The sequence below is a fragment of the Nematolebias whitei genome, chromosome 4 (genome assembly GCF_014905685.2).
Source record: "Nematolebias whitei isolate Nwh7 chromosome 4, NemWhi1, whole genome shotgun sequence".
In the NCBI taxonomy this organism is placed as follows: domain Eukaryota; kingdom Metazoa; phylum Chordata; class Actinopteri; order Cyprinodontiformes; family Rivulidae; genus Nematolebias; species Nematolebias whitei.
In genome coordinates this window covers 11,802,597-11,815,764 of record NC_056501.1, presented here as the reverse complement: position 1 = coordinate 11,815,764, position 13,168 = coordinate 11,802,597, and the positions used below count along the sequence as shown (strand labels likewise).

At 38.0% G+C, this 13,168-nt stretch overlaps 2 protein-coding genes across 3 annotated transcripts in view; both read right to left on the bottom strand.

Annotated features, from left to right (window-relative positions):
- The window catches only part of smyd5 (SMYD family member 5), a gene marked incomplete in the record, with an annotated part of 11,750 nt that extends 9,423 nt beyond the window's left edge, over positions 1-2,327 (bottom strand). Inside the window, 3 exon segments of the mRNA XM_037675198.1 lie at positions 568-707; positions 972-1,080; positions 2,232-2,327. Of these exon segments, the coding sequence (XP_037531126.1) occupies positions 568-707; positions 972-1,080; positions 2,232-2,324 (342 nt within the window).
- Positions 2,328-5,921: 3,594 nt separating this feature from the next.
- The window catches only part of sfxn5b (sideroflexin 5b), an 11,328-nt gene continuing 4,081 nt past the window's right edge, over positions 5,922-13,168 (bottom strand). The window contains exons 2-14 of one of the 2 annotated variants that reach the window (XM_037675698.1): positions 12,810-12,878; positions 12,121-12,198; positions 11,883-11,909; positions 11,721-11,775; positions 11,583-11,608; positions 11,379-11,432; positions 9,052-9,108; positions 8,777-8,842; positions 8,452-8,542; positions 7,285-7,400; positions 7,027-7,112; positions 6,237-6,354; positions 5,922-5,999 (exon numbers count right to left, since the gene is read on the bottom strand). In XM_037675698.1, the coding sequence (XP_037531626.1) occupies positions 5,922-5,999; positions 6,237-6,354; positions 7,027-7,112; positions 7,285-7,400; positions 8,452-8,542; positions 8,777-8,842; positions 9,052-9,108; positions 11,379-11,432; positions 11,583-11,608; positions 11,721-11,775; positions 11,883-11,909; positions 12,121-12,198; positions 12,810-12,878 (921 nt within the window). The remainder of the gene's footprint in view (positions 6,000-6,236; positions 6,355-7,026; positions 7,113-7,284; positions 7,401-8,451; positions 8,543-8,776; positions 8,843-9,051; positions 9,109-11,378; positions 11,433-11,582; positions 11,609-11,720; positions 11,776-11,882; positions 11,910-12,120; positions 12,199-12,809; positions 12,879-13,168) is intronic. The other variant, XM_037675699.1, reaches the window with a different exon arrangement.

Here is a 13,168-nt window from a genome sequence, read left to right as displayed (position 1 = left end):
AGATGTGATTGTGTCACACATAGGGCAGTCTATTATTCAAATAATGATATATGATGTTAAATTTATACTTTAATTAAAAAAAAAATAAACAGCATGACAAACACAACAGCGATGGAAGTACAGGTAATCACTAATTATGTCCACACATTGAAACTAGATATCACATTGTTTTACTTTGTAAAAGAGTTTTCTATAATATCAGCTCTTAGATTGTGACCTTTTCTGCTCATTTGATTTTAATATTTATAATATCACAAGTTATACACCTTATAGAGAATGTGATTTTTAGTGCAATTCGTTCTTTATCTAAAACTCGGCTAAACCCAATAAGCAAAAGGAAACGATGTAAGAAACTAAACAACGTAATCTAATTTAATCAGTTTGGTGACGACTGTCTTCCTGTCTAGAAACTATAAAAAAAATAAAATTAAAATAAAAAAACTGAGAAACTTCTTTAGTAAATCTAGACCTACGGATTAGTCATTTGATCCTGGTGTGAGCCTTGGCCTCTAAAAAAATATACATATGTTTTTAGTGATCTGGAAGTGATGCTGCAGGTGGACGGACCTGGCACTGGGGGCAGGTTTGGTGCAGCTCCGGACGAACACGGCACAGTTCAGGATGAGGAAGGGTGAGCGCAAGGTTTCCACTGAGTCTTCTGGCATTGTCTTCTGCAGTCTCCAGAGCACGCAGGCAGTACTCACAGGCTGATAAACACACAACAAACTAGTAAGAAATATATATATTTACTATTCGTGAAAAGTAAATAGAAAATCCTAAACCATAGCATTATATCCACACCCTGACTGTCTTTGTTTATTGTTAGATACATCATCCAGAATCAGCCCTAATTAATATAAAATAATGCAAACATGCACGTTAATAGTCATCAACAAATTAGCTGCTTGTCTAACCAGTGACTTAACAAAACACGTTTTAGTTCCAGTACAACCAGCATGTTATTACCTCACCTTTATATTTATATAAAGCGTTCCACAGGAACTGAGCGGAAACAAGAGGTCGCTCTGTGAAAATGGTTTCTCCCTTCTTGATGCCCCTTTTAGCAAAAAGACCTTTACCCTGAAACACGAACACACCATCACTGCAGAATTAGCATTAATTAGATGACAAAAGAAAGACTTAAAAATGCCACTGATCTTATAATATAATCTAAATGTTTTAATATTTCAATCAACATTTGACATTTAGTTTATTCTATCAAATTTACATCTTTAAACATTTTATTAGATGCAGCCCAAATTTAAACTAGGTTTTTTTTTTTCACTTTTGCACATTATTTGAATTTTACAACTTATGTTGCAAAAGTATGACTATTTTATATAAAGTGTCAGCAACCTGTTTCAAAAATAAATATATTTAGTCGTTGACTTTCAACTAACAAATAAATTAACTAGTAACCATAAAATAAACAATATAGATTGACCATGGGGAAATTAAATGTAATCACAGTAAATTAAATAAATATTAAGTGATGCAAAACAGTTACAAAGTCAACTATAAGGGTTAAATTATAATAAACAAACTCATGCAAAATTAAGGCAAAGAATCTGAAAGAAGGGACAAAAAAGGAAATATGAAACTAGAATACTGTCTGTTTCGACAATTTAATTAATTGTTAGTTGTTTTTTATATATTTTCACTCAAGTTCATAATCATTTAGTAGCAATATGTTTTAAAAGCACAGTTACTTCAGAATCGCACACTCAGTTCATGGAATTTAATTATTTTTCTTTGCATTTAGCATTTCTAATGCTTGTAAAGGTCGTTAAAGTAAACTGAAAAGCAAAATAATTAATAAGTAGGTTCATTGTAAAGTAATAAAACAATAAAGAACGTTTAATGTTTTTGTTGTGATATTAAAAATCATCTCAACGATAAGTACCCCACCAACAATGAATATATTAAAGGATTTATTATCGAGTCATTCCAAGACCAGTGCAGCAACGATGCTGGTTCAAGTCCTGGGATGGGCTTTTAAAAATGCAACTACAGAGGATTAAAATCATCTCGAAACTAAATTGGACTCGGTTTAAACTACAGTGAAACTCATGATGCGTCATTTTGGGGTTAAAAAAGGCACATGAATGAAACTTTACATGGTTCTGAGGGGCAGTGAACGCAGCACTGTGCTGCAGTAAACAGCAGCTGAACGCTCCGCACATTCAGTTTGATCTCAGCCGCTTCAATCGGACAAAACGAGCGACTCTCACCTTAATGTTGTCTATAAATCTGACTTCCACGCTGCTGGCAACTTTGCCGGGGTCCAGACAGAGGGATAACATGTCATCCAGGGGAGCAGCCATGTTTTAGACGACCTTTCAACTTGCTTGATGACGCTGGGTCGGCACGAGACGCAGCAGCGCCCTCTGCTGGTGGGCGGCCGAACTGCGCCTTTTTCTGCACTGACGTCACAACCACCAGGGCGTTTCAAAAAAGGTATATAACACTATTTCATGAAGGTATGACAGGAAAATCTTTAAAGTTGTTATGAAAGCTTAAATTACTTTTAAATACATTCAAGAATGACCTGGTGATCAGCACAAAAATGTCAGAAAAATGACAACATTTAGTTATATTTGAAATTATTTTGTTTTGCCAAGCACAGTTCACTTTGAATGACACAATAAACCCCTGAAGAGAAAATTGTAATTATTTTAACACACATTATTAAATCAACAAATCCCTTTTAAAAGCCCACTATCAGTAAATGAATTATAGCAAAAGAAAGAAAAAACACATTTTGACCAGGCAGCTGAAGCAAAAAGTGTCAGGACTCAGCATTTAATGGAGATTGTTTTTCACTGTTCATCTAGTAAACATTTAATAAACTTGTACAAATCATTTTAAACAATCACATTTCTTCTTATATATATTAAAGTTTAATTAATGTACAAAAGAAGCACCATCTGAGCTCTAGTGGTTTTAGTACAGTCAGTTGTGCAGGAAAATGTCCTTAATATAGTCAAGATGTAAAGGTAATACCAAGTTAGTTATTCTGTATGTTATCTGACATTATGTAGGTTCAGAAAGCTGGTGTGTGATCAGCTGCCACTTTATGTATGTTTATCTACAGCTGCAGCGCAGGGCTGACGCTGACAGAGAGGAGGCAGTTTTGTCCTTAAATTCACTTTTTCAGAAACTGGAAATAAATAAAAAAAACTGGTTCCATGGCATGCAATCTGGGACAGAGGACTTCAAATAATGTCAGTGAATGAGGCTAAACTAAATCATAAAAAGCCACTTATTTAAATAGTAACTATTCTTTTTAAAGCTGAATTAAAAGCAACGTATGAATTGCATCACCTCATACGACACGCACTTCCTTCATTTTCAGTTAGCTCACATGTGGCTTTTCTCATTCTTAAGTTTGCTCATCCTCTATTCTTTTCCTCACCTCCTCTAAGACACGTAGCAGAACAGAAACAGCACGGGTACAGGAAAAACAAAGAACTCATCACCTAAAAGCTGAAAATCATTTAGAAGTAACATAAAAGCAGAGGAGACACTGTTCTCCACCAAATAATGATCAAACAGGAAGAGCTTGTTACAGCTGTCTATTGTGTTATTACTGATTCTATGTATAGTTAGTATACATACTTGTGACAATTTGTGTATTTAATATTAAAAAATAAATCCACAAAATATGACTGTGCATTCTTGGATGTAGACTCTTCTCTTATGTACTTTCATATGTGTCAAATTAGAAGACTGATCCACGTTAGGCTTCCTATAATAGAACTTATGTTACTGAAGAGCTGCATCAAGCAATAGTTCTCTTTATTCTGCAGCTCTTCTATGTTCAAAAACCTTTTTATATCTGGCTGCTTCTTTAGTTTGTTTGCTTTTCAGCTCCCAGCTTTGACTATTTTCTTTCACAAGCAGCTTGAATAAATTTGTGTGCATAAACCCACAACACCAAGTGCGAGGAAGTCTGTCTGCAGCCTTAAGAAAGATTTAGCAGCAGATTTCTGATTTCTTTCAGAGGGTGGAAACTGAAAAGCAGAAACTGAATCAACAAAACAACACAAAAATAAACTAGCAATGCTCCACGTAGGTTAGATATGAAAATAAAACAGTCAATTCTTCACCAACCTGTTCATCACTGTGGTGTGTTTACAGCGCATTACCACCAACGTCAAGTAGAGGACAATGTGAATAATTAGTAGGGCTGAACAATTAATTGCATTTGCAATAATATCGCGATATGATAAAACGAGATTTTATAATCGCAAAGGCTGCGATTTGACTGGTCACCTGATCTGGTTACGTGGTTTGTGAGTGAGCGAAGCAAAGCAGAGCAGGGAACGGGAGAAGTCAACACGTTGCTTTAACCGGTTGCACAATGGCGTCAGGCTCGACAGAAGCCGACACATCTGAAAGTTTGGTGCCAAAGAGAAGCAGCACGTCCGTTGTTTGGAATTACTTTGGCTATAAAAAAAGAAGACGCTGCGCAACGACATGTATTGTGCAGAACCTGCCTCGCTGCTGCTTTTATCTCTCAAGGTTACGCCACAAATCTTTATCAACACTTAAAAAAAAACACCACAAAGTCATTTACGATAGTTTCATGGCTAGAATGCAAACGACCAGTGCTTCAACTTCAAGTACACAAAGTACCAGCTGACAGGATCGCTGATAGAACTGTTCGAAAGCATTACAGCAGTCCTTCGTTTATCACGGGGGATACGTACCCTGAAGACCCACGATAAGTGAAAAACCGCAAAGTAGGAATAGTAGTACAAGTAGTAAGTAGTAGTTTATTTTAGTATTGATATATATATATATACATAAAGGTGTTTTAAACCCTTCCCACATTCTTACAATATTCTAAACAATGTTTCTAAACTCTAAAGCTCTAAAAGAGCACAGAACGTCATGATTTCAGCTCTCTGCTTCATCTGCTCTTGGCTACCTGCAAGCGTTCTTGGCCACGCCCACTTCTCTGTTCTGCACAGAGATCAGCTGATCAGCTGCAGCAGGAAGTTTATCCTTTAGTATGGGCTGCACAAAGGTGCAACAGGTGCTAAATAATTTATTTTAAATAAAAAATCCATGCAAACTGTGCGGCTCATCCTTCAATCAGCCAACTGTGTGTCCGCAGTAGAGCGAGTCCGCGATAAACGAACCGTGAAGTAGCGAGTGACTACTGTACTCAGTTTGAACATAATTCAAAACGGTATGTGGAAATAACTCAAGCAATAACGGAGTTCATAGCGAAAGACACAATGCTGATTAATATAGTGAGCCTGAGTTTACAGCTTTGGTAAACACAATGGATAAGCGGTACAGAATGCCCTCGTGCACACATTTTAGCTAAGTTGCTATCCCGGAGCTACACAATACAGATTGATTGATTGCTTGTGTTCGTTGAAAATTGCATGAGAAGAAGACATTGAAAAACAATCGCATATTAAATCGCAATATTGAGGTTAAAAAAAAAAATCGCAATTCGAATATTTTCCAAAATCGTTCAGCCCTAATAATTAGCTTTAAAAAACATCATGAACCTCTGTATTCGTCTGAAAAAGTTGAGCTGCACAAAGTGCTGCTTTAGACTGAATCTACAGCAAGTGTGAGGAACAGTCTATTGCACATTAGAAAATATATTAATGCTAAAAACTAATTTTGCGTTAGGAGATTGTTCCATTATACAAAGTGCATGCAACAAGAAAAAAAAAAGTCTCTGGCCTTTTTGGGCCCTTTAAAAACATTAAGTTTATACACGCTGTGCTCCTGAGAACAGTAAAAAAAACCAGACTTAAGTAACACCGGAACTCTACGGTGAACAATTATGCAGCAGATTGTTCCCAGAGCCTGCGATCGTTTCTCAGTGACAGTTCCTCAGAATGCAGCCTCGGTTCTGTTTGTGCACCCCGTCCTCTCTCACATCACGCCATCCATCATAAACCCTTGTTGTAGGTCACCACTTTGCAATCCGTTGCCATGGCGATCTCAGGCTCAAGACGAGACACCTCAATCTGCCAAAGATTTAAAAAAAGGGAAGAAACTAAACTTGATGCTGAAACTAAGAAGTCGGCTTTAAATTTTTTGTTTTTAGTCTTGAAAGTCATTTTTAATTAACCAAGAGAAGACGGGCAGAATAGGCCCGGGCTGTGGGTGCTAACTGGGGGAGATGTAATTTGAATTCCTCCACAGCTGCTCCTGGAGCCATCTGGCCTTGAGATCAGTGGTTCATCTGACAGTATAAAGTGTACCTGAGACATCTGGGGGAACAGGCTGATGGCCACGGGCAGCGAGAGGCCGAACGTAATCAGGCAAACGAGGCTGTGGATGGGCAGGCGAAGTCTGGGGTTTCGCTGCAGGAATCTCAGCCTGCACAAGTCGACACACAGGAAAGAGAACGTGAGGCTGCAGCGTGAATTGATCCTGCTATGCCTGGAGTTATTTTTGGACCATGTGCAGATTTTTTTTTTTGGGGGGGGGGGGGGGCTGTTTTGCTCAGTTGAAGGGTGGGAAATTCTGCCTGCGTGAAGTTAATGAATCAGATATTTAGAAAAGAAAAATGGTGCATTCTTTATTTTGTGCATTCTTCCATAATAAAGTGATTTTATGGGACAACAGATGTTGACTTTAATTAAGCACATTCACCATTTTAATGTATATCTTTAGACAAAAAGCAAATCTAAAAATGGTATTGTTGAATGTATTTTAAATGTGAGTTTTCTCTGAACATCTCTGGCACAACATTTTCTGAGTTTAACTAAAAGTTTTGAATCGCTTTTAAGAAAACATATAGCTTGACTTTGCAACAAAATATGATCAGCGCAATGAATATAAATTGTAACAATCTAGAACAGTGATTACAAGGATTGGGGAGCAAAAGATGAATTACCTGTAGTACATCCAAACCTGAATTTTCTTCTATAATTTAACTTTCTTGTTGGCGCTATATAAATAAACTGAACTGAATTAACTTTGATTAACAAGATCAGCACTGATTCTATAAAATGACCTAAAAACATCTGTGCATATTTTGGCACAAACCTCTCAATGTAGGACATGGTGATGGGGGGCAGGACAAAGATCGGCATTGGAAGGACCACACGCGTGAAGGCCGTCTCCATTATTGCCTGAAAATAAAGATGACAAGATTGTGCACAGATATGACTTGAAATACGGCAGCTTGTTGTTTTCATATCTGCTGCTGAGAGGCAAGAGGGAAGCTGGAAATGAAAGTTCACCCATTAGCCACCACCACATTTAAAACTCCTTCAATAAAAGAACAAATAAGAAACCCCTCACGTGTCTTGCAGCGATTTTGGAGGATCCCATCACGTTGCCATTTGTGTCCAGCACATCAATACCTTCAGACAGCTCGTTGTGTCTCATCAGAACCACGTTGCAGATGTTTGCGCTCGCTGAAGATGACATGAGCACCGTAGTGATTAATCAGCTGGTGTGATATTAAAATAACTATTCTAAACAATGTTTCGAAACTCTAAACGCTCTAAAACTCAGCTCTCTGCATCTGCTGCACTCTGCCACCTGCCGCTCTTTGCCACGCCCACTTCTCCACTGCAGAGCGGAGATCAGCTGATCAGCTGCAGGAGGAAGCTTTTTCTGCAGCTGTGGGCTGCACACAGGTGCTAAATAATTTAAAATAATTTATTTTAAATAAAAATTCCATGCCGATCATGCGGCTCATCCATCAATCTGCCAAATGTGTGTCAGGTCCAATCTTATTTTGAAAAACCACGATAGAGCAAGTATGCAAAAAACAAACCAAGAAGTAGCGAGGGACTACTGTATATATATATATATATATATATATACATATATATATAAACAATGGACTGAAGAGGCAAAAAAAATAAGGAGAAAAAGAAGAAGAAGAAAAAAACAACCTTGTATAACATTTGACCTTGATTTGTGACCTTGACTGTTGAAGAAAAATATTCTCGATTATCTTACTTACTCAAAAAGAACCACACTCAACAGAATGAGAAGATTTTTAACCGTATTTACATGCAAGGTCAGATTTTCAGGACAGGTTACATAAATATACATAAAGTACACACAAGAAGACCAGTCATGAGAATCTGCCCGAGCCGCCGTCTCAGCTTGTTTTTATACCCTTATCAGTTCAGCTGAGTTCACAGATCTTTGAGGTGTCCTTGGCTGCCAGCTGCATGCTGCAGCCTCACACAGCTCCTCATCCAGCTCTCTCTGCTAACCCAAACATATGATTAAAAAAAAACATCCATAACCTTTGAGCAAAAATTATTTAATATTGACCTTGGAGCTGGAGTGCTGAAAAGTGTACGCGACACTAGTTACGATGCATAGATGTATAAAGTTTCATTAAATTTTCTTGCATGGATAAGAAGTTTATGGACAGACGAATGGAGACTACACCATAATACGTCCAGATTTCGATGGGCGTATAAATAAGGTCTTTTGAAAACCCACCTACAGCTGGGAAGGGAACAAATCTCTGGATGACCGTTCTGGTGGCAGGACTCAGCTTGTTGGCCCTTCCAATCAGCACATTCAGTCCCACCTAAAATATAAAACACTTTAATGTCACTTCTCTGGAAGATCATTTTTGCTAAATCTTATGAAATACCAGCTATGATATTTTAACTGCAAAGCTATTTATTTTACAGTTGACTCTTGTTATACTTTGCTTTTTCTCTTCAATGTAATGATCCTGTACTGTAACCTGAACACTGTTATTATCTTTTACAAGTAGAATACAAAGGTCACTGATGCCACTGAAGGAAATAAAACTCACTGCAATAGAGACAGCACTCGTCACAGCTCCAACATAGCCCTGAAGAAACTTGGACGTTGGTGTCGGCTGAAGACACAAACAAAACACAAAGTTATAGCCCCATATGACAAACTAGAACACAAAGCAACTTGGTATTCTGTTTTCCTTACTATGATTGAGAATTAATGTTATAAGTTTAAAAACAAAGAAATAACAGATGGAAACCAAAAGGACGTTAAGCCTGATAATGTTGGGGTGAAACAATAAAACATGATTATGAGCGAAGTTGTTTCCACCTTTGTGGCATTGCGGTTCGCATAGTTCACACAGGCGTTGTGACTCTGGTTCAACCACTGAAAAACAAGAGGGAGAGGCGAGTTAATGGAAGGACCTTAAATCAAACACACAGAGTAGTAGGCTAATGGAAATCTGAGACTAGATGATCAAAATGGACAATTAATGCAGGGATACAGTGGTGCTAAAAGCTTTGCAAACCTTTCAGTATTTTCTATATTTCTGCATAAATACAGTATGTGAGAAAGAGTTAAAATCCACAGCTTGATCAAATGTAATATTTCTAACGTTTGGGCATGTCAGAATGAAGTGATTTAATAAGTTAGTCCTACACTGTTTGAGGATCATCCTTAAGGATAGATTGCAGAGGTCATTGATACAAACTGAAAACACAGCAGTTCAAGCAAATAACCATCCTCAAAACGATTCTTTGTACTTTAACCATCAACACTTGACGTTACTTCTGATCAGCCCTGGAAATCAGCAGTCTTTCCTTTGTACAGAGAGTCTATACAGAATGAGCTGAAAGAGTTTGCCTTTTTAGGGAGAACTGCGCAACTCAGGTCCCCACAACACACTTACATTGCATTAATGTCCAGTCAGCCTCCCCTGCATCACATCTACACCTCCAGATGCAGGGAGAGGGCCACCTGCATCATGAAGGACCCCACTCACCCAGCACGCTCACTTTTTGCCCCGCTCCCCTCAAGCAGGAGGTTGTGTGGAGCATTAAGTGTAGAGCCACAAGACTGAGGAACAGCTTCTACCCTAAAGCTGTTAGACTCATGAATCTCTAATCAGGATTATCACTGTAATGCTACTTTAATTGGTGATATGTTACTTATCTGTGCTGCTGATTATCTCATGCTGCTGATTATCTCATGCTGTTGATTATCTCATGCTGTTGTATTCATTCATACACATCTACTCACTACAGACTCGTGTTCAGGCTGCTGTTTAATATTTTGCATTGTTTTTTTTTTGTTTGTTTTGTTTTTTTTCTTCTTTCGGCTGCTCCTTCTTCAGGGGTCGCCACAGTGAACTAAGTCGCACGAAGACTTGGCAGTTATTTTTACGCTGGATGCCCTTCCTGACGCAACCACAGACCACCGAGCTACCACAGCCCTCTGTGTGGAGCAGAGAGCTGCTATCTAGGACACCTGGAGGAGCAGATGGTGGGGGTTAAGGGCCTAGAGTAGAATGAATGAGGGTGGGGGCAGATGTGGGTGCTTCACCTACCCCACCCACATTTTTTATGTCAGTTCCGGGGCTTGAACCGGCGCTCTTCCGATCACAGGCCCACCTTCTCTAACCTCTGCGCCACCACTCCCCTGTTTAATATACCGCGTTGTATTTTACATTATTGGTGTTTAGCGTATGTTTTAGATCTTTTAGCGTACTGTTAAGCGTTTGTTTAGCATATATCTTAGTGTATATCTTAGATCTTCATGTACTGTTTATTTTTACAGTTTATATTTTTTGCAATTTTTGGGTGGGACCCTGAGTACACGGTTTAATTCCACCTCATGTACCACATGTGATGCGAATGACAAAGATACTTGAACTTGAAAAGAATTAGACCTGACCACTCTCAGACAGCCTTATTTATCCGGGCCCAAACCATAACACTACCACCATCATAGTTTACAGGTAGTGTGATGCCCTTGTCCTGAATTTTGTGTGATCCTAGTTGTTTTGGGGGTGTTTAATTAGTTTCCTTATGTTCCTTGTATTACTATGTTTCCATTCGCCGTGACACCGTTTTGTTTTATACAGTAGAAGTGTTTCTTCTGTTCCTTGCTGCTCTGTCTCACTCAGTCTGTTTGTCATTTACTTCCTCTTCACCTGTTTGTCCTCTTGTACATCTCTTTGGGTTCATCGCGGCTGGATGTTTAGTTTGGATCCTTTTTTTGCTCTGAAGTTTGGTCAACGTGAGTTAAATTAAGGTTTTTGTTCACGTCTCCTGTTTCCGCTTTGACTTCTTTCTGCATGATGGTGCTCTAACGTTGCCGTGGATGGTTACAGGTTTACATGAAATGAACTCACAAACCTGATAATGACCAATACGAAACAGGCACTCGGTTATTTAGGGTAAGTTTGTGTTGCTTTTTGATCTCGTTGATATCACTCCTTGCCCTCGTGGCTCTTGGGAGTTTATTTTCAACTCTTAGATTAGCACAGATCCACACATTAATGAGTTTTAATTGGGTTTTCTACTTTTAAAACTAGCATACAGATCTGACAACCATACAATAATAAAAAATATAGAAAATGGTACAGGTTCTGAATCCTTTCAGCCACCAGAGTACAACATGCTCATTTCCAGTACCTGCCATATAATGGTAGACATCACAGTCTGATTTGGGAGAAGAAGGCCAATGACCTAGATGAAACCAAGAAATGAGAGCTTATTTTGTGGCAAAATAAGTTCAAACTTATTTCATCTGTCCCCAAATGCGACTGTGCTCATGGAAATCTGCACTGCTGCTGTGAAATGCATGAATTAAACGTGTGGTTTCCATATGACACTTACAATTGGCGTTCCAAATGGAACATAACCTGCACAGTGAGAACATGGCGGTCAGCGTAAAACAACAAAATTAATTAAAATATGACGACAGAATGGAGTGGCTCGACTGAGTTCCACAAAGATCTTCATCTGAGGACATACCTGACATTCGAAATGGCATGAAGATCTTCTCTCCGGTGTCAGGGTGAATGATGGCCTGCAGCAGAGAGCGTGAAAGCTTCCTCATGCTGTCTGGAGCCAAACTTATTGGATGCATGAAGGTGTGCTTAACCTGAACGCAGTCGTGGCTGGTGATCCACTTACCTGTTTGATCTTCTGAGCGTCCCACAGCTAAACACGTCCGCAACGTGGTCATAAAGAGGAAATAGAGTTAATTATTAGGTTTATTTTTATTTGTCTTTGAGTCAGGGATTTCTCAGCTGTTTCATATCTTTGATATTCAGCTTGATGAATACGTCGTGCATTATACAATAATGTTCATAAGTTTTAAAAACCTACTCTGAAAGTATAATTTATCTTGTTTTCCATCAGCGTGACTCACCTGCTCATCAGATACTCCAGGTGGAAGAGTGCCGTGTTTGTGGTCATCAAGGAGTTTGATGCATTCTCGTAACTTTTTCTACAAAAAGAAAAGGAAAAAATGCATAAACGTGACGTAATATTTTTGCAGAAATACTGTTGACAAAACAGTGAAACGCACAAGACAACAAATGTTTGGAACTTTAGAATAAAGTCTCTGTGTTATTATAGCCCATTTCCCAACCTATAGTTTTTATTTGACATTAAAATGTAGTAAGATATATTATAAATATCAAATAATGAATAAAATATTTAGTTATCATTATCAGAATTGTTGGATATTTCATATTGTAATGTGGATTACATATTACCATTATTATTAGATATGGATAATCTGGATTTTTAATGTAATTCTCATGTATTTGGCATTTTCACAAGAATAATCAGCTTATTTCAATTCATTTAAATTCAGTTTGTTTACATAGCACCTATTCAATTTATAGTCCTGTTATATTTATGGAAACAGAAGTTAAGTATCACCAGGACACAGCGTATCTGCAACCTACTACTGTTATACCAGTAGTAGTCCTGAGGTTCATTACTCAGGACTCAGCAGATTTGATCAGGTTGTGTCAATATCAAAAATATGAATATCAGACCAAACTCCTTCTTTACTAAAAACAACAATTAATATGAGAAATTCAGCCTTACCTCTGAAACAAACAGGGTGCTGGGGTCGATGATGTCAACAAAATGTCTCAGACGACCGAGGAATGAGCTCTGGGAAAGATAATCAGACTAAGTTAATTATTAATTTTAAGTAAATTCCATTCAACCTTTATTTATACAGGTTAGTCTCACTGAGTCAGGACAACTCATCTTCTAGAGAGATCAGTTTTAAAGAAAGACCACAGATGAGGTATAAACAACAATAGACAAAAGCATATAAAATGAAAAGTAAATAAAAGATGGGGGATAAAACTAAACAAAAACAAACTACATTATAAAACGGGTCGACATAGTAATGTAAGGCTGCATCAGGAATGATCTGACCTACATTACTTATGTAG